Source organism: Bubalus bubalis, chromosome 19 (assembly GCF_019923935.1).
Source record: "Bubalus bubalis isolate 160015118507 breed Murrah chromosome 19, NDDB_SH_1, whole genome shotgun sequence".
Classification (NCBI taxonomy): domain Eukaryota; kingdom Metazoa; phylum Chordata; class Mammalia; order Artiodactyla; family Bovidae; genus Bubalus; species Bubalus bubalis.
In genome coordinates this window covers 38,205,276-38,231,055 of record NC_059175.1, presented here as the reverse complement: position 1 = coordinate 38,231,055, position 25,780 = coordinate 38,205,276, and the positions used below count along the sequence as shown (strand labels likewise).

Here is a 25,780-nt window from a genome sequence, read left to right as displayed (position 1 = left end):
TTCTCCAATGCATTAAAAGTGAAAAGTGAAAGTGAAGTCGCTCAGTCCTGTCGGACTCTTAGCGACCCCATGGACTGCAGCCTACCAGGCTCCTCCATCCATGGGATTTTCCAGGCAAGAGTACTGGAGTGGGGTGCCATTCATTGCCTTCTCCGATCTATAATCCCTGCTGCTGCTAAGTCGCTTCAGTCGTGTCCGACTCTGTGCGACCCCATAGACAGCAGCCCACCAGGCTCCGGCATCCCTGGGGTTCTCCAGGCAAGAACACTGGAGTGGGTTGCCATTTCCTTCTCCAATGCATGAAAGTGAAAAGTGAAAGTGAAGTCGCTCAGTCGTGTCCGACTCAGTGACCCCATGGACTGCAGCCTACCAGCCTCCTCCATCTGTGGGATTTTCCAGGCAAGAGTACTGGAGCGGGGTGCCATTGCCTTCTCCGAACTATAATCCCTAGGAAAGCCTAAATCCATGCTCTATGTGATTTCACATTAATAACCATAAGGTATGGAGTTATGTGTTTTGGGCTGCCTTGCAAATATGAGGAAATTGGAGAGCTTAAGTCACTAACTCAAGGACCCAGGGCTGGAGACGGTGTACGATGAGAGCTCAGCTTCCAGGGTTCTTTCCACCGCACCACAGTCGTTCCAAACTGTGGCTGCTTATACCATGTGATTTAGCTGGGAATTACTATTCACCAGGTTTCCCAGGTGACTCAGTGGTAAAGAATCCACCTGCAATGCAGGAGATGTGGGTTCAGTGCCTAGGTCAGAAAGATTCCCTGGAGAAGGTAGTGGCAACCCATGTCAGTATTCTTGCCTGGAGAATCCCATGGACAGAGGAACCTGGTGGGCTACAGTTCATTGTGTCACAAAAGAGTCAGACACAACTAAACAATACCAACAACGTTATTCTCCATAAACATAGGAAAGCAATTTCAATGGGCTATCTTGTCAGAGTCCATTCTGTCAAATGGGTCTTAGGTAACATCAAACTCCTTGATATAAAGTTGGAGAAAAGCCACTTTTCTTGAAATCCATTATCAACTTTAATTCACTTTACATACAACTTGTCCTCATTCCAAATAAATGTGTTATACTAATAGTCATATTTTACAGGATTTTCTGTCATATAACCTTATTCTGATGCATATTTAGAATGAAATATATCTCTTGACATAATCTTGCCTAATACTAATAAAATCATTTTAGTGGAATCTCTTTTTGTTCAGTTTTGTATAAAATGTGAGACTATTAGCCCTGTAATGAGCATATATTTTACTTCTAATCTATATTTATTTATTTTTACCCTGCCTTTGTATAAATGGACTTGAGGATAAATTATAATTTTTAAACATGCAGACTGAATTTTCTAACTTAGCTATATTTTCTAATGTGTTAACTCTTTGTGTATGTCTAAGAAGAAAACACTATTAATCTGATAGTATTTTCAATGAGGATAAACCTATTCATGTTTCCATTTTCAGTGTGGAAAAACTAACTGGGGTAGCTCGCTATCACATTGAAACATCAACCAAAATTCAGAATGAACTTTATTTAGACCAAGAAGACTTCTTCATTAATGGTGATATCAAAGTCTTTCCAGATCCACCTCCTCCGGTACGCCCTCCACCTGTGGAAAAGGAGGAAAACGGCACAGTGACCATCGAGCAGCTTGACAACCTCCGGGATCAGTTCTTAGATATAGTGCCCAAAGGTAGGAAAAGTGATTATTGTGAAAAGAGGACAAAAAAAAAAGTTTGAGGTTAACCAGGAAGGCAATCACCTGTCCACAAGTAAAACAGCCTTCTGGGGTCATGTGGTGCTGAAACGAGCCCTTGCTTCATTCTAGTTTATCTAGTATTTGCTTCATACAACATAGATCTGAATTAAACAGAGCAAAACAGTGTCTAACACTTTGGCGGTATGGCGACTCTCATCCCTGATAATTCTCCTCTCCTGCTCTCCCTGCCCCTGGCTAGCCATTTGGCAAACTTGAGCATTACTTCATCTGGTAGTTGAGAAGCAGCCTTCATACATCCTTCAAGTTTAAGTTTCATTGGGAATTTACTGGGATTATGAGCTATGTTTCTATGTTCCCCAACTAGTCTAGGGAGGGAGACCAGGGAGTAGAGAACTTCCCATTTATGTATGCCTTTTCCTGCAATGTTTTGTAGACCAAGAGCAGAACCTTTGTGAACACATACTTGCTTAATCAATTGATTAATTAATCTGTTCACATGTAAGTGGACACATTATTTTCTGCACACAAATTCTTGATTTCCTTCACATTTTATTATTATGACTCTAGCACCTACACAGGCTTTTTTTCTTTTTAAGTTTTGGATGTTTCTACTTAAAGATATTCAGCAGTGAGTGCCGTCAACTGACAGCACACGTAATTCAGACAGAACATGGAGGATCATCATCTCCGTTTTATGGGTCAGGATACTGAGTGGCAGAGCAGTTGAGAACTTGCCTATGGTCACATATCCCTCAGGACACTTCGGGTTCAAAGGTCTTGTCTCTTCTCACTGAACCAAGTTGCCTCACATAAAGAGGCTTGTCTTCCAATATCTCCTACTTACTGGAAAATCATTTGCTTTTCCCTAAGAATAGTCAGCTGACCTTTGTCCATTACTAACGCAGTTTCACTTTCATAATGGTTGTACTTCACTTATTTTTTTTTAAGTTCAGTATTTCCAGAAAACCACATTAAATCTCATTAGTCAAGAGAGTATTGCTTTACTTTAAGCCTAAAGACTTCCTTGCTAAGCCCAGCGGGTGAAATAGATGTACCCACTGTATCCCTGGGTGTCTCCTACCCTGGGAAGTGTCACCTCATCTAATCAGCTTGAGTGGGTCTACACCTCCAGGATATAAAGGCACAGCAACTCAGGTTGGCAGCATTTGAGTAGGGAGCAGAAGGCCCCAAAATATGGCCATCAACAGCTACAGAAAAAAAAAAAAAAAAAAAAACTCAGTTTTATAGAGCCAGCACATGAAATTCCTTCAGTCCTTCAGTCAGGCAGATTCCAGCCTCTTTGCCATTGTGTGGGCTTACAATGTCTTTTTATTACATATTTCCTTCTTCAAAGTTGCTTTTGCTTTTTATTTTATCCAGGCTATTATTTATATATAAAATAAGACAGAGCTATAAAAATTCAAATATGAAATACAATTTGCTTTAATCCTAAATGAGGGTGACTGGAAGCAGGTCAAAATTTAAAGTTTTGGGGGACATTTGAGTAGGTGGAAAATTATCAACCACTCATAGTCCCTTTCAGAAGAGACTTTACATTCATCACGATAGCCATAAAACATTCTTGGATCCAACCTCAAAATCAAGAGTTTGCATTTCAACTAAAAGTTTAAAAATAAATTACAGGGACTTCCCTAGTGGTCCAGTGGCTAAGACTCTGCACTTTCACTACAGGGGCTGCTGGTTCAATCCCTGATCCACTCCTGCTGCAAGGAGTGGCCAAAAAGTAAAAAAATAAATAAATTACAAATATCAGTTATAACTTGACATGTGTATGTCTTAGATTAACACTAGAAACTGGACCAAAAGGTATCAACTGATACACTGTCTATTTTCAGAGTATGGTAGGATACAACAGTTCTCAAAGTATGGTAGGAAGAGGAAGGAAGGGAGAAGAAAGAAAGGGAGGTAGAAGAAGGAGATAGTTATATATAATATATGAAAGTGAAGTCGCTTAGTCGTGTCCATCTCTTTGCGAGCCCATGGACTGTAGTCTACCAGGCTTCTCTGTCCATGGGATTTTCCAGGCAAGAGTACTGGAGTGGGTTGCCATTTCCTTCATATATATATATATATATATTAAAGTAGATGTAAAAGGAAAACCACTTGCCCTAGGGACTTAGAGCATAATTTGAAAAGGCATCCAAAGAAGAAGAAAATATAAACTTCTATTTAGGTTCTTTCCAAAACAAAATCTGAACTTGATCAAAACAAAACAAAAAAAAAAGTGCTCAAGAATGCAAACAAGGGAGAATCAGCGTGCAAAGAGGTTGGTCAGGGAAACGGCAGAAAAACAGCTTGGAGGGAGGAACTGAAAGAAGTAAAGAGTGACTAGATGGCAAGGATACAGAGGATATTTAAAGTTGGGGGAACAGTCACCAGAAACCATGGAGCTATGAGGCTTGAGTACAGATGCTCATGGAAAGGTCAGGGACTTCTCTGCTTCTCCTTCCCCAGTTGTGTGAACTGCAGGAAAACAGATACAGAGACCAACTCTTTCTGTGGAACCACCTCCACCACCTGTGCTGGAGAATTATACAGATTTAAGAACAACAGTTATAATTGACACAGAATTGACAAAGCTATATAATACCATGGGATTTGGAGATCTCGATGGTTCAAAATGAGTTACAGTCTATAAGCTAAAAGTTTAAACCCTTTTTTGTTATTAGCTCAGTCATACTATTTGAAAAAATATATGTTGCATATGGCGCTTTTTAAGTTCATGTGAAACACTTAGCACAGAGTCGGGTGGTCTATCAACAGAAATAATATTCATTGTTGTCATTTTGCTCATGTATAAAAGGTAAGACAAAATAATAATCATTCTATTTCCTGTATCCCAGAGTCCCAGAATTAGAGGTTCTCTGATGACATCTTAGAAGTTAATTACCACTCGCCCTTTCTCCCAGTTCCTTTGACACCCAAAACATCCTCTGACTTAAATCTTTCTTCTTCACTAATTGTTATTAATGATTATTAATAGATATACATCGATCTGTCTTTTACATGAAGTTTTTGTTGTATTCCTTTCAAGAATTAGAAAATCTTTTAGGATACCTCTCATGACACTTACCCTAAAAATCTACAATTTCAAAAGACCATCTTAATTGAAGTGATAACCATTTTGAAAATATAGAGCAATTGGCTGAAAGTAGTAACTTTCCAAATGTGGGCTCCTACAAAACTTCCTGCTTCAACTTGAAAATTGCTGTTATATCTAAGCCAAGAAATGTGAGCATTTTCTTATACTGTTTCACATAGTCCAATGCAACCTATGGTATCTAAGATGCAAGCATCAAGCTCACTGAAACATATTAAAATGTGATGAATAGATGAATCTTTTCTAGGAAAAAAACATACATATTTGCACGTAACAATCATTATGTTACTAGGCCCGTCGTAAGGGTATTTTAGCAAATTTACAAGGGCTATCAATGTCATTAAGTTACACTTTGTTACTTTTAATTATGCTACATAAATAAAATTATTGAGTGAAATGGATAATCTTTCATTAAAACAAGTGACTGAATAAATACTTGTGAACAACTAGTATCAAAATATTAATAGAAAGAACTAAAGCTTAAAGAGTTTTTGCTGAGTACTGGTTATCCACATGAAAATTAAGTCATTAAGATAGTGCTTACTAAAAATAACAGAAAATTGAAAGTGTGTAATATACTGTCATGCTTTTATTCAGCCCTGCTTTCCTCATCAAATTCTGCACATGTCATATTTCTAAATCTCCTTTGATAAAGGCAATAATTAGACATAAAATGCCATTTGTTGATTGTCACAAATATGCCAGAAAAAAAAAAGATCTTATATGTGATAATCATACAAAATTATGCAAAATGTAATTAAAGGACTTACATGCTAACATTTTTATTGCCACCCAACAAAGATCCAACAAAGATCTATACTTAAAATTTTAGGAGCAGCTTAAGTCAGTAAGACAGCCTGAATCTTCAGGACCTTCTTTCTACTGCCTGTCCCAGGGATCATTCCCATGAGCATACTCCCAGCACAGAATGGATTTTGTGGGTATTTTCTGAATTATGACAGTAATCAATATTGGAATGGTGTCAAGCCCTGTGTGTCAGCCCCTACTCGAGCATCTTCACGTTAATTCACTTCTTACCCATGGCTGGATGAGGAAGAAGACCCATCCATGGGTAAGAAGAGTCAGACAGCTCTTTCCAACTCCCCCTCTTGTCAAATGACTGTAATATGATCTTGAGCAAATTATTTAACCTCTTTTTGTTACACTTTCCTCATCTGAAAAATGGGGTATTTCACTGTTATGACCATTAAAGTAATTAATGTTTGTAAAGTGCTTTAAAAGTGTCTGGCACACTGAATGTGCAATTCAGGTGTGATATAAGCCATTATCACTTAATAATATAATTACAGTAATGTTATATTCTTATGTAATATATAACATTATGCAATATAGATACAAATTCTGCTTATTATTACGCAGAATGTGAGCTCAGTATCCTGAAGGTGCACATGCCCTAAGAGGTACCTGCAGAGATTTCCCGGTGGTTCACCGGGTAAAGAATACATATGCAATGCAAGAGACACAGGAGACACAGGTTCAATTCCCCAGATCCCCTGGAGAAGGGTATGGCAACCCACTCCAGATTTCTTGCCTGGAGAATCTCATGGACAGAGGAGCCTGGCAGGCTACAGTCCATTGGGTCACAGAATCAGACACGACTAAGTGACAGAACACATAGGAACACAGTGTTATCTTAGAACAATTCCAGAAAAAAAAAAAAAAAAGAAAGAAATGAAAATTCACAACACCAGGTGGAACTGAACCCTGAGGTATGCAGCTCCCTGGGGACTGTAAGCCTCCAAACCAAAAACATTCAGCTATGTACCGAGTGAGCTCTGGGTAGTTACATCCTGTCCAAACATCAAGTGCCAAGCATATCAGAAAGAGAGTCTTTCTCCAATGCAAGCAATTTGGAATCTGTTGAAGCTAGAACACTTTAGCAATGTTCCAGTGTCCCCACTTAAGCCATAAGGACTCCTTTTCTTTGTAAGCTCATCAGTACTCGATGTAATATCTTATAGAGATTTGGTTCGTAGTTATTTTGATTTCTGCTCAGAGGCTATCCAGAGAAACACTATTCAGCAAATTCTGTACCCTCAACTCCTTCTTCAAGAGAGGCAGTGCTTAGTTTTTCAAGGCCTGCAATTTTGTTTTAAAAAATGACAAGTGTCCCTCTCAACGCCCTCTTGGAGACCCTGGGAGTCAATGACTGGTCTCAGAGACGGGACACAAATTCAGGAAGTCTAGGCTGTAGTAGCCGAGCTGTATCACCCAGCTCCGTGGTTTTTACAAGAATCCAAGGAGGGAAGTAGTTGTTTCTCCTGTGTGGGTCAGCAAAGGATGTAGTCCATGGGAAACTTCTGGCAGAAGCTTCCAGGAAGAGAAGCAGGTGCAGAGTTTTCTAGGCACAGGAGAAAATGGAATCAACACTGAGATTTTGAAGTTCCATGACCTATTTAGGGAATGGGCAACAGACCAGCCAGGAAATGAGGGCCACAAAGAGCTTGTGGTCAAGCTGTGAAATCTTAAGATTGTGTGATCAGTCACTCAGGCGTGTCCGGCTCTTTGCAACCACATGGGCCATAGCCCGCCAGGGATTTCCCAGGCAAGAATACTGGAGTGGGTTGCCATTTTATCCTCCATGGGATCTTCCCAACCCTCAGTTCCTGCACTGGCAGGCGAATTTTTACCAGTGCACCACCTGGGAAGCCCATGTGAAGCCTCAGGCTGCCCCCAAAGGCCACAATGGAGAGAATTATCAAAAACATTTAGAGACAAAGGATATGGAGATTGGATTGGAGGGAGGACGACTGCGTCTGAGAGCAGCAGACACTACTGTCTCCCTAGAAAGCCTCAGCTAACCTAGAGGCAAGAGTAAGGGCACCTGGTGATTCCCTGAAAGGAGTAACTAGACAGTTGTGTGGGTTTTCCCAGGCTTAGTGTCTGAGAAAATTCTAGAACTATGACACCATACTTTGCAGGGAAATAAGCTCCCTATTTTGATCTGAAAAGTAAATTAGTCTGACATTTACTCAAATCAAGAAATACAGAAAAATTTCTTAGAAAAGTGGAGAAGGAAATGGCTACCCACTCCAGTATTCTTTCCTGAAGAATCCCACGGACAGAGAAGCCTAGTGGGCTACAGTCCATGGGGTTGCAAAGAATCAGAGACAACTGACCGATTAACACTTTCATGCTTCTTAGAAAAGGTAAAAGAAAGGATTGATGTTATTAGCAGGAATATCTAAGCAGGTGGCAAGTCCTAGAGATTAGGGCAAGAAGGAGTGTGGCACTCAGCCTGGAAACTCCTTCCACTCGCTCGAGTCACATCACAGAAATGCAGTAGTAAATCTAGAAGCCTTTGGACCTGGTAGAATAGTCTGTGGGCACAGTTCCAGGTGTCTCTTCAGGGGGAATGTAGTCTCATGAAGCCAGAGAATTACATGTGGCCAGTGATAAAGTGTGTGCTCAGAATTCAAGATAGCATTTCTGGAAAATCTGGCCAGAAAGCTAAAGATATGAAAACTAGCTAAATTAGTAGTGAAAGTTAGTCTTTTCATTCAACAGCCAGAGTCTGCTTTTTTCATGCAGCTGTTCATGTATTCACCAACTCTCTCGTGTGTAGAGCAGGCAGCCAGCATGGCGCTGAGGGTCTAGTGTGGGAAGCTTGAAAGTTACCCAACCTGCACAAAAGATAGTGGAGGCAGTGGGTCCCAGCTATAAGGAGACTAGGTTTAAATGAAAACAGGAAAATTTAGGATCTAAAAATAAATACATAAATAAGGATTTGTTTTAACAACAACAATTGCAAAAGGATTGGTTTTGCAATATAATTACAGGCCAATAAAGTAGGAGGCAGAAGCAGACTGACACGAGTGCAAAGGTTTTCAATTTAAAGATGTTAAGAGACATGAGATCCAAAAGATCAATTAGGAAAGGAGATTTATTTTCTTGAACATTTCCCTAGTGCTTAGCAGTCATCTGGCACGTGACAAAGCACAGAAGAAGGGTGGTTCTGTCTGTTAAGGAGGGAAAGCCTGGGACCCTAAAGCCTTAACCTGAAGCAAACACTGAGTGTGTGTGTCAACATGAGTCATTTTAGTATCAAGTCACACAAGCACACGTTCCAAGTTTCATTGTGCTGTGAAATAGGACAATGTAATCTCATGACCAGGAGTTTCACAGAAGTTGTAGGAGGAGAGAGAGATGTTGGTCTAGGCTCTCTGCCTTTAGGAAGAAATGTATTTTAGGAGTTTTGTGTGATTTTAATTATTTTGTCCTTCTGTCCAGATAAATACATATTCCTCTCTCTGGCAGATAAATGAGTGTCAGAAATTAGACCTTAGGGAAAGGAAAAAGATGAGGCACAACTCCTTTGCAAAATAATCTAGGAAGGATGCCCTCCCCCCTTTTTTTATAGATCTAAATGTAAAATCTAAACTGTATAACTTCTTTTAGTATCAGTAAATTTTTAATATTTATTTTTAATTGGAGGATAATAGCTTTACAGTGTTGTGTTGGTTTCTGCTATACAATAAGGTGAATCAGCTATAAGTATACACATATCCCCTCCCTCTTGAGCCTCCCTTCCACACCCACCCTCCCTTCACTCAACCCACCTCTAGGTCATCACAGAGCACTGAACTGAGCTCCCTGTGCTATACAACAGCTTCCCACTAGGACCCCCTATTTGTAGCAGCCAACCAATGCCAGAGAAAGTAGGGCTGAGGCGGGAGGGGAGAGGTGTCCAAAGCAAACCCTGCAGAGGTAAGGCCCTACGTGTCCTGTGATTCTTGTGTTTTCACCCAGAGAAGGCAATAACAGCAAAAGACCATGCCCCTCTCCTGCCTGGAGAAACAGGTTCTAGGGAGAAGGAGACCATAGCACCCTTCGCCCACAGAAAAAACCTGTAATATGAAGTGTGTAACAGTGGGGGGCTAGGTAAGACCACCTGCTAGCTAACCCCAACTCCACCATGGATGGCCACTGTGACACAGGACAAATTAATTACCCTCTCTGTGCCTTAGGTTTTTTAATCCACAAACCGGCTATCAGTACTAATAACTGACCCACTTTCTTAACTATATAAAATAGGGATACTGGGTGATGACAAGTAAATGATACAAAGCACTTGGAGCACTACCCAAAATGCCTGGTAAGTGGTAAGCCCTCCCTAGGATTGTTCTAGAAATAATAAGTTCAGAGAGGGGGACAGGAATTAAAATTGCCCGTAGGCATCAGAAATTACTTAAAATAACAACATGGAGTTATTTTAAAGGCAGGGATCCTCCAGACGATGTGAGTGGATTCACCAAGAAGCAGAAAAGGCCTCGGAAGCTTGACCATTATCTCCCAAAGAGGAACAATCAATTTTTGAAAATTTGGCTTAAAAAATACCCTTGGCTTGTATACGATGAGACACTAAATCTTATGTTCTGTGGCCTGTGTCGTAAACATGGAGTGACATCAAAGGGAAATCAGGTGAGTTTTTTTTATGGCACGGATAACTTCAGGACTGAATTTCTCAACGCGCATCATCTGAGCGAGCCTCACGCCAAGGCGTCTCTCATGGAAGCCACGAGTGGTTCTTCAGGGAGCAGAACGACCAAGGAGCTGATGGTGAGGACCATGAGCAAGGTGACCCTCGGCAGGATGGAGAACCTGTTCCGGTCCTGCCACGCCATCGCCAAAACCGGACGTCCCCTCAAAGACTTCCTCTGGATGTGTTCGCTGGACGATATGAAGGGAGTTGATATTGGCCAGGTGTTCAGAACCAGTAAATCGGCCAGAACTTTTACCTACTTTATTGCTGAAGTGGAACGGAGAACTCTAAGAGAGAAGTTAGAAAAAAGTCAGTTCTTCTCCGTCCTCAGTGATGGGATTGCAGCCAGTTCAGTTGAGGAAGCTGAACTCGTATATGTGCAGTTTGCACGCGCAGGGAGAGTGCACTGCCAAATCGTCGGGGTACAGACCGTAGAGAAGAAGGAGCCCCGGGCAATAAAACATGCCATGGAGAAAACCCTAGAGAGAAATCTTCAACTTCGACTGTCGAACCACGACTGGGCAAAGAAACTGGTGGGTTTCGGAAGTGATGGAGCTCCAGGTTCAGAGGGAGAAAACAGCAGCGAGGTGGCCCTGCTTTTAAGGGAAATCCAGCCAGGTGTGCTGCCTGTTTACTGCTTTGCCCATCACCTCGAACTAGCTTACCAGGCGGTGTTCCGGAACGTTCCCCTCTACAACCATGTGAAAGACCTTCTTCATAGCATGTACCGCTTCTATCATGATTCTCCTGCTCACAGGAGTGCTCTGCTAACTGCTTTCAAGGGCCTCCACCTTCGACCTGCAATGCCCTCTCAAGTCAGCGGCCAGAGGTGGCTTCAGGGATTGCAGGCTGCCCTCCAGAACTTTCTCAAGGGATATCCAGCAATTGTCCAGCAGCTGCATTCAGTAAGTAATTTTGAAATATGGTACTATTTCAGATTTTCAGAATTTAAAAAAAAATACTTTTATTGAGCAATTTGAGATAATTTTGAGAAAGATAAACCACTATGTTATTCCCAACCTGTGTTACAGGCAGAAGAAAGCAGAAGCGACAGCAGTCATCAGAAAGCCAAAGAACTCCTGGAGTCTCTCCTCCAGGCAGACGTTGTCAAATTTGTCCACTTCTTGGTGGATGTCATCAATGTCCTTAGCATACTGTCCCATGTCAATCAGAACAGAAATTCCTCAATTGCTGATATATTTGCCACCTTAGAGTCAACACTGGAAATGCTCCAAATCTATCAGACAAGGTGAGTAGTCCAGGATGATCTGAGAGTCTGTCAAAACCAGACAGCTGGACTTGGGAAACCATTTGCCAGAAGCTTTTGCATGTAATCATCTCTTGGGGCATTTTTTTTTCCCCCTCCCAGACCAGGGCCGAAAGAACGTGGGATGGATTCAGTCACACACTTTCATGGTAACTGCCTAGGAGGAAAGGGAAACATTTCTGACGTGAGAAACATGGTTTTAACACATCTTATCAAGAAGCTGCGAGGCTGTTTCAGAGATGCCAACCAAGATGTGGTGAAGGCAACCACGATTGGAAGCTTTAAACTGTGGCCGGCAAAAATAAATCAAGGTAACCCATGAGTACTGGCTCCGATTCTGTTGTTCTTTGATCGTCTGTACACATGTCTGTCAGATATGTGACTTTTTCTTTGGCACATCGATTGCAGAATTTGGAGAAAAAGAGGTGGCCATCCTGATTGCACATTATGAACCAGTATTAGAGGCAGCCAAGGTGAAAATTGACCAAGTAGACACAGAATGGAGCATGTTGAAATTGGAGATCTACTCTAGGTAAGCATAAGTTGATTTATAAATATTGGGGTAAAACTTAGGAGTCTCCATCTTTCACATTTTTCATTTTTTTTCCTCCTAGATTTCAGAACATTCGCAAACTGACCTGGGATTTTGTGAATTCTGTTTATTTACACAAGTATCCAAACATCCTGACACTCATTGACCTCGTGCTGAGCCTGCCTGCAAGTTCAGCTGAGGCAGGACGCGGCTTTAGTCAGATGAAGCGCATCAGGTCCCAAATGCATGCCAAGGTCAAGGCTGACAGCATGACGGATCTCCTGATAATTCAGTTGAATTCTCCAGACATTAACAACTTTGACCCTAGGAAAGCCATTCATTTATGGAATACAAGAACACCATCCTCAACTGAGGACACAAGACCTAACTCAGATTGCTCATCAAACTCAGAAAGCCTTGGGGAAAGTGACTAGTAATGTGATAAATATTGACCTCATCATTGATCGTAGCAAAAAGAACTGTTTTCAAAAACCTGAAATTTAAAAGTCACCAGTCTTCACATCAAACACAAAAGGCATTTGGCATCATCCAGACATACAAAGCAAAAATGCAAAGATTGCTTTTCCTATAACCTTCCAATTCTAGTCCTATATTCGCACATTCTTTCACACTCTTTGGGTGAAGTGTATACTTCTAAGCAATGGTACTATCTTGATGTCGTCTTTCTGAGAGTTATTGCTAAGGATAACCGGACAATAATTATGATCAAGAGTGCCTTTAGGCCTGGCTTACAATTAACTGTTTTTTCTGGATAATTATAATGGATGGCTGCATTAGATAAGTAATTTAGGGCCAATTGGAAAGAACTTTTTTTTTAATCTGTAAACAAAATTTGTAAGCTTATCCATTTCCATTACTGCATTATATGTGAAAGTCATATTATTATATGCCTTGATCATTTAAGAAACAAGGCCAAAGATAAAAATAGTTTTTGCATTTCACACTAAAGTCCCCAGATAAATAATCCCTATGTGAACTGAAAGTATTTTCTTGGAACACTTTGCTTGTGCCATAGGTATTAGAGACAGTGGAACTATTTTACAAATCTACCAGAAATTTTAAATACTTTGAGCCTCTTCATGGTTTCAATTGAGTTTATTTCTGGTTTCATTTTAAGGAAGATGAATGATTTATTTCTAACTTATCTGAAAACCAATGTAGTATCATACAAAGCTCATTTTACCAAAAATTCCACTACCTGGGGAAGTTATTTATATAAAATTGGATATTCAGGTTTGGTCAAAAAGGTTAGAGAATTTGTTTCTGAGCAACCTGCTGAATGTCCAGTCACATCAAAGAAAGAAATATTCTGCTCTTGCTACACAGAAAATTACCTTCCAGATCTGAACCTTGTGTATTTTATATGAACCACTGAAATTTTAAAATGATTACTACATTTTCCCAAAGGTTAGAGGAAATTATTAATAAAATTCATGTTGGACTTGAGAAATGCTAAAAACTTAGATATAGGAAGAAAAATGTGAGACTCTACACCTATTTCACTCTTTTTATTCCTAAACAAAGAAGAATAGCTGTATACTCTGGACCTGACAGTTACCTGAATACATGTAGGAGTGTCTCCTGGCTCTAGAAGGTACCTCTGCTATGGGAATTAGACATATTTTAAGCAGATACACTTATTTTTGCTTTCCTACTTCTTTTTTAATGCATGTGCATGAAATTTGAAATAAGCAACAGACTAAACAAATATCTCATAGTAAAGTAGATTCATGTTTAAGAGCAAAAGCCTTCGAAATATTAGTGACCTTTTATAAAATATATCAGAACGTTTGAGCCAATTAGATAACTAAATTAGCACTTCCAACCCAGTAATTTAGTAATTCAAATATCCCTAAATTTAACCCAAACAAATATATTCTGATCTAAAAAAAGCAAAATGAGGATAAATGTGTTATTTTGATCACAGTGGTGATATGCATGTGTTTGAAACACCTTTATCCCATATTTGCCAAAGTGTTGTACTCTAGTGCCCTACACTAGGAACTAACAGGAATAACAGGAATATTACTGTAAATAATAATAGTATTCATTTTAATAATATAAATAATAATAGGAATAATAAAGTATTTTTTAATTCAACCTATTCTGAATAAAAGGTCAGAGAAGACTCCAAACCAAAATATAAAGTCTCAGTATTTTACCCAGTCTGGAATGAGTTATCACTAAGCCAAAAAAGACATGTTGACTTAGACGAGAAACAACCATGAAAGAGAATCGGGAAATTGATTAATATTTTTGTATTTTCAAAATGTCTAATGTTTCTCTAAAGGTTGAAGTTTTGAATAAAATGATTATACAAATATCCATTATTTATTCAATTTTTAGCAAAAGAAACAGATCATATAATAACACCAAAAAATATTTCTCCTTGTATTGTAGGTATAATAGGAAATAAAGCATTTGCTGACCTTCTGCTGGATTTGGTAACCTTGAACCTTGGAACAAACAACTTTCCTAGTAGTTGGATGAACCTCACTCAACCTGAAGTAAGCTTCAATTTTGTTTGGGTTTCAAGCCTTGAGAATTCTCTTCTTTAATTGATAAGTCAATAGTTTTAAAATAACCAGTCCATTCACAGTATCTAACATTTAGCAGAACGTGAAGTCACTCAGTCGTGTCTGACTCTTTGTGACCCCATGGACTGTAGCCTACCAGGCTTCTCCATCCATGGGATTTTCCAGGCAAGAGTACTGGAGTGGGTTGCCATTGCCTTCTCCAGGGGATCTTCCCAATCCAGGAATCAAACCCGGGTCTCCCACATTGTAGGCAGCCAATAAACTCGAATAAACAAATGAAAGAACTTCAAGTTAAGACATGTAGTATGTTCAGGCACAGTATTTGAAAACAAGTGATGATGCTGACAGTCAGTGAAACCTTACAGAGACTGTGAGGGTCAGCCAATGAGTTTGTATCTATTACTACCAGATGGAGTGATCCTAACAAGTAACAGTAGATGATTCAGGCTTGCTTTCATCATATTCTGCTCCTTAAGAAAACAAGATGGTTTAAGAATATTTCTCTACAAGCTGTTGAGCCCTCCCACATTTATATCATCTTTATTCCACCTCTGTTGGGAAGGTACAAAATGTACTATGGTCACAAACGTTAATTCCTTGTGTGCATTTGTGTGTGCTAAGTCACTTCAATCGTGCCTGACTCTTTGTGACCCCTGAACTGCAGCCTGCGAGGCTCCTCTGTCCATGGGATTCTCCAGGCAAGAATGCTGGAGTGGGTTGCCATGCCCTCCTCCAGGTGATCTTCCCAACCCAGGGATCAGACCCACATCTCTTGCGTATCCTGCATTGGCAGGCGGTTTCTTTACCACTAGTGCCACCTGGGAAATCCAGTTCTTTGTATAACAGTAAGCAAAACCCACAAATGTCAAGGAATCAAAAATGGAAACACTCTCTAGGTTCTGTCTGGCATGGATTGCTTGGTAGAACCTGAGGGAGCAAGTCAGCTCTGACTGTATTAACCAAGCTAAAAATTTTACCTCCTTTGCCAGAACCTCTCACTATGAAATGCAAGCAGGTAGAATGTCACAAGAGAATCATACAAATATCCCAATGGCATTTCCTGTTTTCTTCTAGTTGCAGGAGTTAGCATCTTTGTTGGTAACAAACTCGGAGTCGGTGGACTGGCGGAAATTCTTGTTAGTAGTAGCGCTGCCTTGGCCCATCCCCCTGGAGGAGGAGCTTCTGGAGACCCTGCAGAGGTTCAAGGCCCTGGATACGGAGCAGCTGGGCACCGTCACTTACGAACAGTATAAGCAGGTCACTCCTGGCCCCTGGCGGAGTACTATCAGAGTACTTTTGACCTAAGAAGTGTATTACTCCCTGATCTCACCATGCCAGGTCTCATGGCCCATGTTTAGGCTCCCAGAGGCAGCATAGGTACTGCCCAGGTCCTAGGCAGAAGTCCTGCTCCCACCTACCCTGACTTCACCCCCCTGGAAAAGGGAGGGTCTGAAAAAGTCCAAACTGCTTGCAGAGCTAAGGGCTCTTAAAGAAATCACAGCAAACATCATTGTCCTCCTCCCAAGTTCTTAACCTTGGCTTTTCATTAGACTCGCCTGCAGAGGTTTTAATCAGCCCAATGCCCAAGACCCAATACTCTGTGAGTCGCAACAACAGTTACAGCTAACACAGACAGGGAAAGGGCAGGGTTTTGGTTTTTTTTTCCCTTTGATCATGAGCGTGCTGAATGATGAGATGGTTTTTGACAAGTTGACTTTGAAATGTCTGTGGGAAATGCAGGCAGAAATGTCCCACCTGATATGGCAGATGCAGAAGTCAGGCAAATGTTGAAGTTATGAATGGATAAGATCACCCGAGAGAAGTGAGTACAGTGATGGATAATCCAGTAACATGGTACCTGGCCAATGGATTTGCAGATAGGATATAACTGTGACCCTCACCAGAACAATTTGAAGAGAGTACAGAATCTAGATTGCAGAGGATTGATGGAATAAATTGTTCTTTAGGAAGTGAAGATAAGACAGTTGATTCGTCTTTTGAGAAGTTTGAGTAAGAAGAGAGTGAGTTAGAATGAAATACCATAACCAAGAAGGGTGTAAATGACTTAGTTTGTGTCTGCTAATGGAATTCAAGGTTTCCCTAAAGTGGCGAAGAATCTGCCTACCAATGCAGGAGACACTGGGTTCAATCACTGAATCAGGAAGATCCCCTGGAGAAGGAAATGGCAACCCACTCCAGTATTCTTGCCTGGAAATCCCATGGACAGAGGAGCCTAGCGGGTTACAGTTTATGGGATTGCAAAAGAATCAGATACGGCTGAGCAACTGAACAACAGCAAAGAAATTTATCTTAGTGCCCACCACTTCGCAAAGCTGGTAGACACGAAAGGTTCATAAGGTGCTGATTTTGAATCAGGGTGATAATCTCTCAGTGCCTGTATCTCCTGTATATTTCACCACTGAAAGATCACATCTCTTCCTGCTTCTCTTTTCTTCCTCAATTAATGGATAACGTGCTCATAGACAACCCTGACATTCCCACACTCAGACAGCTGAGCCAGAGGAGACAGCACTGGCACATTGAAGAGGTTCTTCAAGGCTGATGAAGAAAGACACATAACTGACCGGGCTGCCTTACTTCCCAAGTACAGCAATCTGTGAATTCTTTCACTGTCCTGGACCTGGACTTACAACTTCTAAAGATGATTTTGTGTAAAAACACAAACAGCAGAGCAAAACTTGTTGGCTTAGGATTTTAATAAGCGTGCAGTCACGAAAGTACCAACCTTCACTCTTGGCAGTATGTGCCAGTGAACACAGGATATCCATTTAAACATCTTTTTGCACAAACATGAGTTGAACATAGGTGTTGGTAATTTGTACCAACAAGTGCTGAGTAAAACCAGAAAGCTCCTTCACCAAAGGTGTGAATTTCTTAGAGAAAGTTGACTGCTGCATGAAACAGAAACTCAAATACACATATCAGAACACCACCTGGGTTCTGGGAGCAGTTGATTTCTGAGCTCTTCCCTCGCCTCTGGCCCACCCAGTGCCCACTCCTCAGAAAGCCCATGACAAAGAAGCCATTGGAGAGGCCTACTTGACTTCCCCACGTGACTTACATATTCCCAGCACTTGCCAGATCACACCGCAATACAGAGTTCTTTTATGGGAATGTCAAAACAGCTGCTTCAGCAATATGTTATGATTTGTGGAAAATGTCACCTTAGAATAGCCAAATAGTACAATTGCATTGCTGAAATGAAGTTCTCTGGGGGCGGGGGGGAAATGAGAGAGAGAGAGACTCTCTACTCTGCTTTTTATTTTATTTATTTTTTTCTTTTCTTGACTAATTGCACGTTCACCACAACCACCACTTAAGAATGTGTTGACTTCCCCAGCTTCTAAAATGGAATGAGACACAGGGTTTGTGAAGCTGCTCTGACTGTGTACCTGGGCTGAGCCACACGAGCGTGAAACTGCCTTGCCTCTGCTCCCGGCCCTCAGGCAGCTGTGACACGCTGGCCTCTCGTGTGTGGGTGTCTAGTCACACTCACGCTGAATTCTTTGATGGCGAACTCTCTCGACTCACCTTCTTTCAGTGAGAATGCATGTTATCACAGGCTTAATGAGTCAGATGTTCTAGGATCCAAACAGCACAGCACTTATTCTAAGAAAAGTAAACCTCAAATTCCTTGGCCATATTTTAGCAAGAGAGTACAAAGGGACATTTCCACATTTCAAGGAGAAATCCCCTGATTATCCAGCGGGGCAGGATGTGGTTGACTAAACCCTGCTTGATCAATTTAAACCCAACCCTACAGTTCACGTGTACCATTTCACACGGCAAAATTTTCTTGGGCAACTTTTTAAAAAGCACAAGTTGTTCTCTAATTAGGTTCTTTCTTCTCTGGCACTCTTGTTGTGTGAAACACTTTGAAACAGCTTCCTAATTTTTAAAATACATCTATTATATTTTTTTTATGTGACTGAATGAATTCTTGATTTTAAGAAGCAGGGGAAATGTGTTGAAACACATTGTGTTGAAACAACTGGATACGGAATTGACGGTAGAGAAATTGGGGATGAAAAGGAATCCTTTTAACATTTCCTCTTTCTTGCTGGTTTTCAGCAATTTGATTATTGTGTCCCTCAGTGTGGTTTTCTTCACATTTATTTTGCTTGGGGTTCACTGAACTTCTTGAATCTGTGGGTTTGCAGTTTTTGCAAATTTGGAAATTTTCAGAAGTTTTTTTTCATACTCCCCCCACTACCATTTTCAAAATCCAATCACATGTGTGTCCCAAAGTTGCTGATCCTGGATTCTTTTTTTTTTTTTCATTATTTTCTCTCTAATTCTATTTTGTATTCATTTCTACTCCTCCATTTTTTCCATTCACTGATCATTTCCTTTGTAGCACCAAATCTGTGATTAATGCAATCCAGTGTGTTTTTATTGGAAATATACTTTTATTTCTTGAAGTTTAAGTTGGATCTTTTTTATATCATTCATTTCTCTCTTCATCATATGCAATTTTTCCCTCTATCTCCTTGAACAAATAAAATTTATTTCAGTTCAGTTCAGTTCAGTTCAGTCGCTCAGTCGTGTCCGACTCTTTGCGACCCCATGAATCGCAGCACGCCAGGCCTCCCTGTCCATCACCAACTCCCGGAGTTCACCCAGACTCACGTCCATCGAGTCAGTGATGCCATCCAGCCATCTCATCCTCTGTCGTCCCCTTCTCCTCCTGCCCCTAATCCCTCCCAGCATCAGAGTCTTTTCCAATGAGTCAACTCTTCGCATGAGGTGGCCAAAGTACTGGAGTTTCAGCTTTAGCATCATTCCTTCCAAAGAAATCCCGGGGCTGATCTCCTTCAGAATGGACTGGTTGGATCTCCTCGCAGTCCAAGGGACTCTCAAGAGTCTTCTCCAACACCACAGTTCAAAGGCATCAATTCTTCGGCGCTCAGCCTTCTTCACAGTCCAACTCTCACATCCATACATGACCACAGGAAAAACCATAGCCTTGACCTAGACGGACCTTTGTTGGCAAAGTAATGTCTCTGCTTTTCAATATGCTATCTAGGTTGGTCATAACTTTTCTTCCAAGGAGTAAGCGTCTTTTAATTTCATGGCTGCAGTCACCATCTGCAGTGATTTTGGAAGACCAAAAAAATAAAGTCTGACACTGTTTCCCCATCTATTTCCCATGAAGTGATGGGAACAGATGCCATGATCTTCGTTTTCTGAATGTTGAGCTTTAAGCCAACTTTTTCACTCTCCTCTTTCACCTTCATCAAGAGGCTTTTGAGTTCCTCTTCACTTTCTGCCATAAGGGTGGTGTCATCTGCATATCTGAGGTTATTGATATTTCTCCCGGCGATCTTGATTCCAGCTTGTGCTTCTTCCAGCCCAGCGTTTCTTATGATGTACTCTGCATATTTATTTAGAAGACCTAAATGAACATCCTTGTCTGTTCATTCTATCATCTATGTATTGCTGTGTTCATTCCTATTAGTTGATGTTTCTTCTGACTATGGGTTATATTTTCTGGCTTTTTTGAATGCCTTTGTATGGAATGCCACATGTTACAAATTTTATATGGCTGAGCGCCCAATTTTATATGCCTTTAAATATTATTGGGCATGCAATAATGTTATGTGCAATCAGTTTTATCCTTTCAAGGTTACATTAAGATTGGTAAGGGTGGGTCCAAAACAGCCTTTTATCATAGGGCTAATTGAGCCCTGGTTTCCCAGGTGGCTCAGCAGTAAAGAATCTGCCTGCCAATGTAGGAGACACAGGTTTGATCCCTGGGTTGGGAAGATCCCCTGGAGGATGATATGGCTACTCACTCCAGTATTCTTGCCTGGAGAATCCCATCAACAGAGCAGCCTGGCAGGCTATATAGTCCATGGGGTCACAAAAGAGTCAGACACGACTGAACCACTAAATAACAACATTCTGGGCCCACAACTCAGGCAATATCCTCCTGGGGACACTACTGAACACCTTATGCATCAGAAGGTCCTTCCCTGCCTGGTGGTCACATTTTCCCTGGTGGTAATATAGTCCCAGCCCTATGTAAGTTTTAGGAATTGTTAAACTTACCCCCTTCCTGTGATTCTTTCTCCCACTTCTGGTATTTTCCATACACATCTGCACAAGTCAGCTCTCAGCCAAGACTTGAGGAGATCTTTCTGCACATCTCTAGGGCTCACCTTCTCTTTCTGTGCACCTCTAGTGTTTTTCCCTGAAAATTCTATTAATAGTCATCATAGTGGTTAGTGTTGTTAGTGGCTCAGTCGTCTCCGACTCTGCAACCCCATGGACCGTAGCCTGCCAGGCTACTGTGTCCATGGAATTCTCCAGGCAAGAATGCTGGAATGGGTTGCCATTTCCTTCTCCAGGGGAATCTTCCCAACCTAGGAATGGAACCCAGGTCTCCTACACTACAGGCAGATTCTTTACCAACTGAGCTACCCGTGGAGCTACCCTTCCCTCAAATCCAAGTCTATCTTCTCAGCCCAGCAGGACATCCCAGTTCGATTTGGATGCCTCCCCTGGCTCTGTAGCCTGAACCATAGTTGGGCTCCTCATTGTTCTCCTTATTTCAGGAATCACCATCCTGTGTTGCCTGTTGTTCAATGTCTGGAATAATTGTTATATATATATATTTTTCATTTTTCTTATTTTTTTAGGCAGGAGGTAATTCTGAGCTTTGTCACTCCATCATGTCCCAAAGCATGAATGTTAACTGTGCTCCTCATCTCTCTATTCTCCATGGAGTGGTGAAATAAAGGCGAAAGTGTTAGTTACTCAGTCATGTCTGACTTTTTTTGACCCCATGAACTGTAACCCGCCAGGCTCCTCTGTCCATGGAATTCTCCAAGCAAGAATACTGAAGTGGGTTGCCATGCCCTTCTCCAGGGGATCTTCCTGACCCAAGGATTGAACTCAGGTCTCCCACATTACAGGCAGTTCCTTTACCATCTAAGCCACCAGGGAAGCCCCCATGGAGTGATAGTTACTGTCAACAGTTTAGCCACTGGGCAAAGCAAAGCACTTACATTCAAAACTTGAGCCCATGCTGGACCCTAGCTTCTCCTGGATCTTCTCCCTCACACGCTTATGCATGGCCAGAATCTCCCACCCAGCACTCCTCTGTTCTAAATGAAAATCCAGTCTCCATCTCTGGAGGCTGCATCCTCTTATAAGCTACCCAGCGCCACTCCAGTCTTCTCTCCCAGCACAGGTAATTCTCGGAAGGAAAGAAGGCACAAAGCATAGGCCAGAGTCAGATTAGACCTGCCAATGGTTCTTGGCAGTAGGCAGTGCCAAGGGTAGGTTGTCAGTGTGGAAGACAGCAAGGGAACAAGACCTAGGAACAAAAGTATTTGCCATATGGAAGCTTGGCAAGACACATTCTTTGAACCCAAGGAAGTAATACCTGATGTTCAATAGCAAATATGAATGAGGCAACCCAAAACGTACTGAATGCCCAAATGTGTGATATAAACAAGTCAAACTGGAGTTTAGAGGAGAGAATAAAGACGAGAGGACCTCTCTGAGGAGGTGTAATTTAAGCTGGGTCTGGAGAGATAAGCAGGTTGACATTGGTGGACAGGTAATCACCTGGAGGAGGAATGATGTGAGCAAAACAGCAAGAAAAGGAAATGGTTCTGAGTAGAGGCTGACATGACAAGAATCAAGTTCAGGGAAAATTGATATGGTCGAATGGTCTAAGTTGAAACAAACAAGAGAGAGACTGGAAATGAAGACAGCTCGAAGTCTGCTGGAGCAGCTCATGATGGAGGCAACAGGGCTCTACACCAGCATGGGAGCAGTGGGGTGGGGGAAAAGGGGAGAGGGGCAAGGCATCCCCAGATAGCAATCAAGGGATTTGGTAATTAGTGTCAGACATGGGCTGAGGACAAGTGCTGTCTTTTCAAAATCGGTCCTTGAGCTCTTGAGTCAGTCAGTCACTTAGCCAAGATTTCCAACACCAACAACATGCCCCAGCAGGACACTAGGCTCCAAGACATATACAAACATGGACAGGACACGTGCAGTGTGGTGGAGGACACAGACACCAGCAGAGTGTGCTTAGTCACTCAGTCATGTCCAACTCTTTGCAAGCCCATGGACTGTAGCTTGCCAGGCTCCTCTGTTCATAGGATTCTCCAGGCAAGAATACTGGAGTGGGTTGCCATGCCCTCCTCCAGGGAATCTTCCCCACCCAGGGATCGAACCCAGGTCTCCTGCATTGCAGGTGAATTCTTTATTGTCTGAGCCACGATATTGCTGTGCAATCCACATCCAGGGTGAGGACCTCCAAGCTTCATTGGACACTCCAACAGTTACAGCATAGTCAGAGTGCAGCTGGTGCCCTGGCCTGTGGGTTTTCATTTATAAATCATTCATGTGTACTACTGCACTAATGCATTCTATACATTATCAATTTTTTAAAAAATTATTACAAAAGAATGAGATCTCATACACATGAATGGAATTTCAGAGTTTGCTTCAGCACCCCCATGGCTTCTGCACCTTACTTTGTGGACCTCTGCTCTAGACATCTTGCAAAGATCAATTCAACCTCTGTGGCTCTGAAAGCAACAGTTATATCTCAGCATAACTTTAATGATTCTTATTTTTGTTTTTTGTGTAGGCTGGCCTGTGGTTTACAGGAGATGAAGATATCAAAATTCCAGAAAATCCTCTTGAACCCCTGCCATTCAATAGGCAGGAGCATCTTATAGAGGTAATTACTGAGGTCTTTTTTAAAAAGTGTATGTGGCACCATATCACGGTAACATTGATCAATTTCTTGTGTAATTAGTCTTAGACTCCATCCCCATCCCCCGTTCCTTTAATGTATTCCCAAAGTGTAGAGTTTAATATTCACCCAGGTGGCACTAGTGGTAAAGAACCTGCCTGCCAATGCAGGAGACACAAGAGACTCAGGTGCAATCACTGGGTCAGGAAGATCCCCTGTAGAAGGAAATGCCCAACCCACTCCAGTATTCTTGCCTGGAGAATTCCATGGACAGAGGAGCCTGGTGGGCTACAGTCCATGGGGTCCCAAAGAGTCAAACAAGACCAAGCAACTGAGTACAAGGCGGCAGTACAGAGGAGTCTGGAGAGGAGGCAGTGGTCGAAATCTTAAACAGTCCTCCTGTTAACTCCCTGTGTGATCTTGGACAACATCCTTAAGCTCTCTGGGCTTCACTTTTCTCATCTAGCAAATCAGCTGTTACTGAGCATATTCTTCACTAAAGGTCCTTACAGTTGTAAAAGCTTTGGATAAGAACTGCCTTTTACCCATATGTGCCTTTGTTCATTTCTCTTTGATTTTGACTAACTCATGTAACATTCCAAGAGTTTGCATACCCATCAGATTATTATTATCATCAAAAATATCATCATCATTATTGGGTTGGCCAAAAAATTCATTTGGGCTTTTCATATCATGTTATGGAAAATCCTAAATGAACACTTTGGCCGTTAACTTCTATCATTAACTTCTATCCCTGAGGCCACAATAGTATATAAGATCTTAAAATCTGAAAACTATTCTGACTTCAGTATAAATGTTAAAAATATGAAACACAATGAAATATGAAACACTATATCCAACACAATGAAGTTTGATAAGATATGAGAAACATTGGACGGTAGATTTAGAAATGACAGCAAGCTATGTGTATTGATTAATCAATTCAGCCAGCCATTAGTGTAAAATTACAATGCAAAATTGAACATGACTTGTTGTAACATGAAAGTGAGCAATTCTCTTCCATTGGACACATATTTCAAGCATCTCTGCTAGATGCTAGCAGGAGAGCAGGTGAAAGAAAGGGGTCAGTTACCAAAAAAGTTCAAAACATGAGGCTGGCAGTTGTGGGGCAGCTTTTTGTTTTGGTTGTTGTTGATTGTTTTACAACCCGAGGACTGAGTTGTAAAGCTTTGGAAAGCATATCTATATAGAAACAGGTTCTTCATTCTGTGGGAAGACGACAGTAGTCTGAATAGGATGTCAAGTACAAAGCACTTTCCTTTTCTGCGAGAAGTGGTTAGAAATGTCCATCACAGCAGAGCCTTTCAGTTGCTCATGGAGCTGCTGAAAGCAGGAGGCAGCCTATGCTGGTCAGCCCTAAGGACTGCAAGGCAGGGAAGCCAGAGAGGCCTCTGGGTGCCAAGGAGGAGTATGGCTCCCATCTGCTGCTGCCCAAACTGCTGGAATAAAGTGTGTGGCAGAGGATAGAGGCAGGACCACAAAGTCTGAGAAAGATGTGCCCTATGGGGCAGATTCATTAGAAGAGACCCTAATGCTGGGAAAGATTGTGGGCAGGAGGAAAAAGTGGCAAAGAGGATGAGATGGTTAAAGAGCATCACTGACTCAATGGAGAGTGAGTCTGAGCAAACTTGGTGAAGGACAGGAAGCCTGGCATGCTGCAGTCCATGGGGTGGCAAAGAATCGGACATGACTTCGCAGCTGAACAATAATGGGGCAAAGGATGGCTGACAGATGTGTGTGAGAGTGTGTGTGTAGTGTCCAGAGGACAAAAGGGAGTGGAATTTTCCATGCCTCTCTGTCCCACAGACTGGATGCTCAACATTACATAAATCTCAACACCCTTCAACTGGGACTAAAAGCACAGATGCCATGGCTGACAAGCTGTGAGGTCTTGATGGAGTTACCTAACCTCTCTGTGCCGTGGTTTTATTTTCATCCTTTGCTGCTGGGGTTGTTGTACAGCATGAGTTCATATGTGTGGCCCATTTAGAACAGTGATCAGCACACAGTAGGCCCTATGTAAGTGTCAACTAAACAGAAGCTAACCACGCTAACCCTACATGGTGAAACAACCCTTAATGGTTAACATCCTAAAGAAGTTGCACAAAGGGAAAACATAAAACAAAATAATAAGTTTACTTTTTGACCATTATTAGAATAGCAAAGACCAAATTGGGGGAAAACACCCCATAAAGAGGAATTCTAAGGGTCAGGACCCCTGGGCTATGTTCTAATTCTGCCAGGAATCACCGTAGGACCTTGAACTGGAGGTTCTTTCACCTGCCAGGGCTTCTGCATGCT

General features: G+C 41.6%; 1 protein-coding gene across 12 annotated transcripts in view; it reads left to right on the top strand.

Annotated features, from left to right (window-relative positions):
• SPEF2 (sperm flagellar 2) overlaps positions 1–25,780 on the top strand; it is a 209,611-nt gene that overhangs the window by 163,005 nt on the left and 20,826 nt on the right. For 3 of the 12 annotated variants that reach the window (XM_025270620.3, XM_044932611.2, XM_025270619.3), the window contains 6 exons: positions 1,481–1,710; positions 10,098–11,266; positions 11,393–11,610; positions 11,731–11,939; positions 12,037–12,160; positions 12,243–13,762. In XM_025270620.3, coding sequence (XP_025126405.3) covers positions 1,481–1,710; positions 10,098–11,266; positions 11,393–11,610; positions 11,731–11,939; positions 12,037–12,160; positions 12,243–12,594 — 2,302 coding nt within the window. In that variant the 3' untranslated portion in view covers positions 12,595–13,762. Of the gene's footprint in view, positions 1–1,480; positions 1,711–10,097; positions 11,267–11,392; positions 11,611–11,730; positions 11,940–12,036; positions 12,161–12,242; positions 13,775–14,581; positions 14,689–15,792; positions 15,976–23,350; positions 23,444–25,780 lie in introns of those variants that run through there. The other 9 variants (XM_025270621.3, XM_044932612.2, XM_025270630.3 and 6 more) reach the window with 7 other exon arrangements.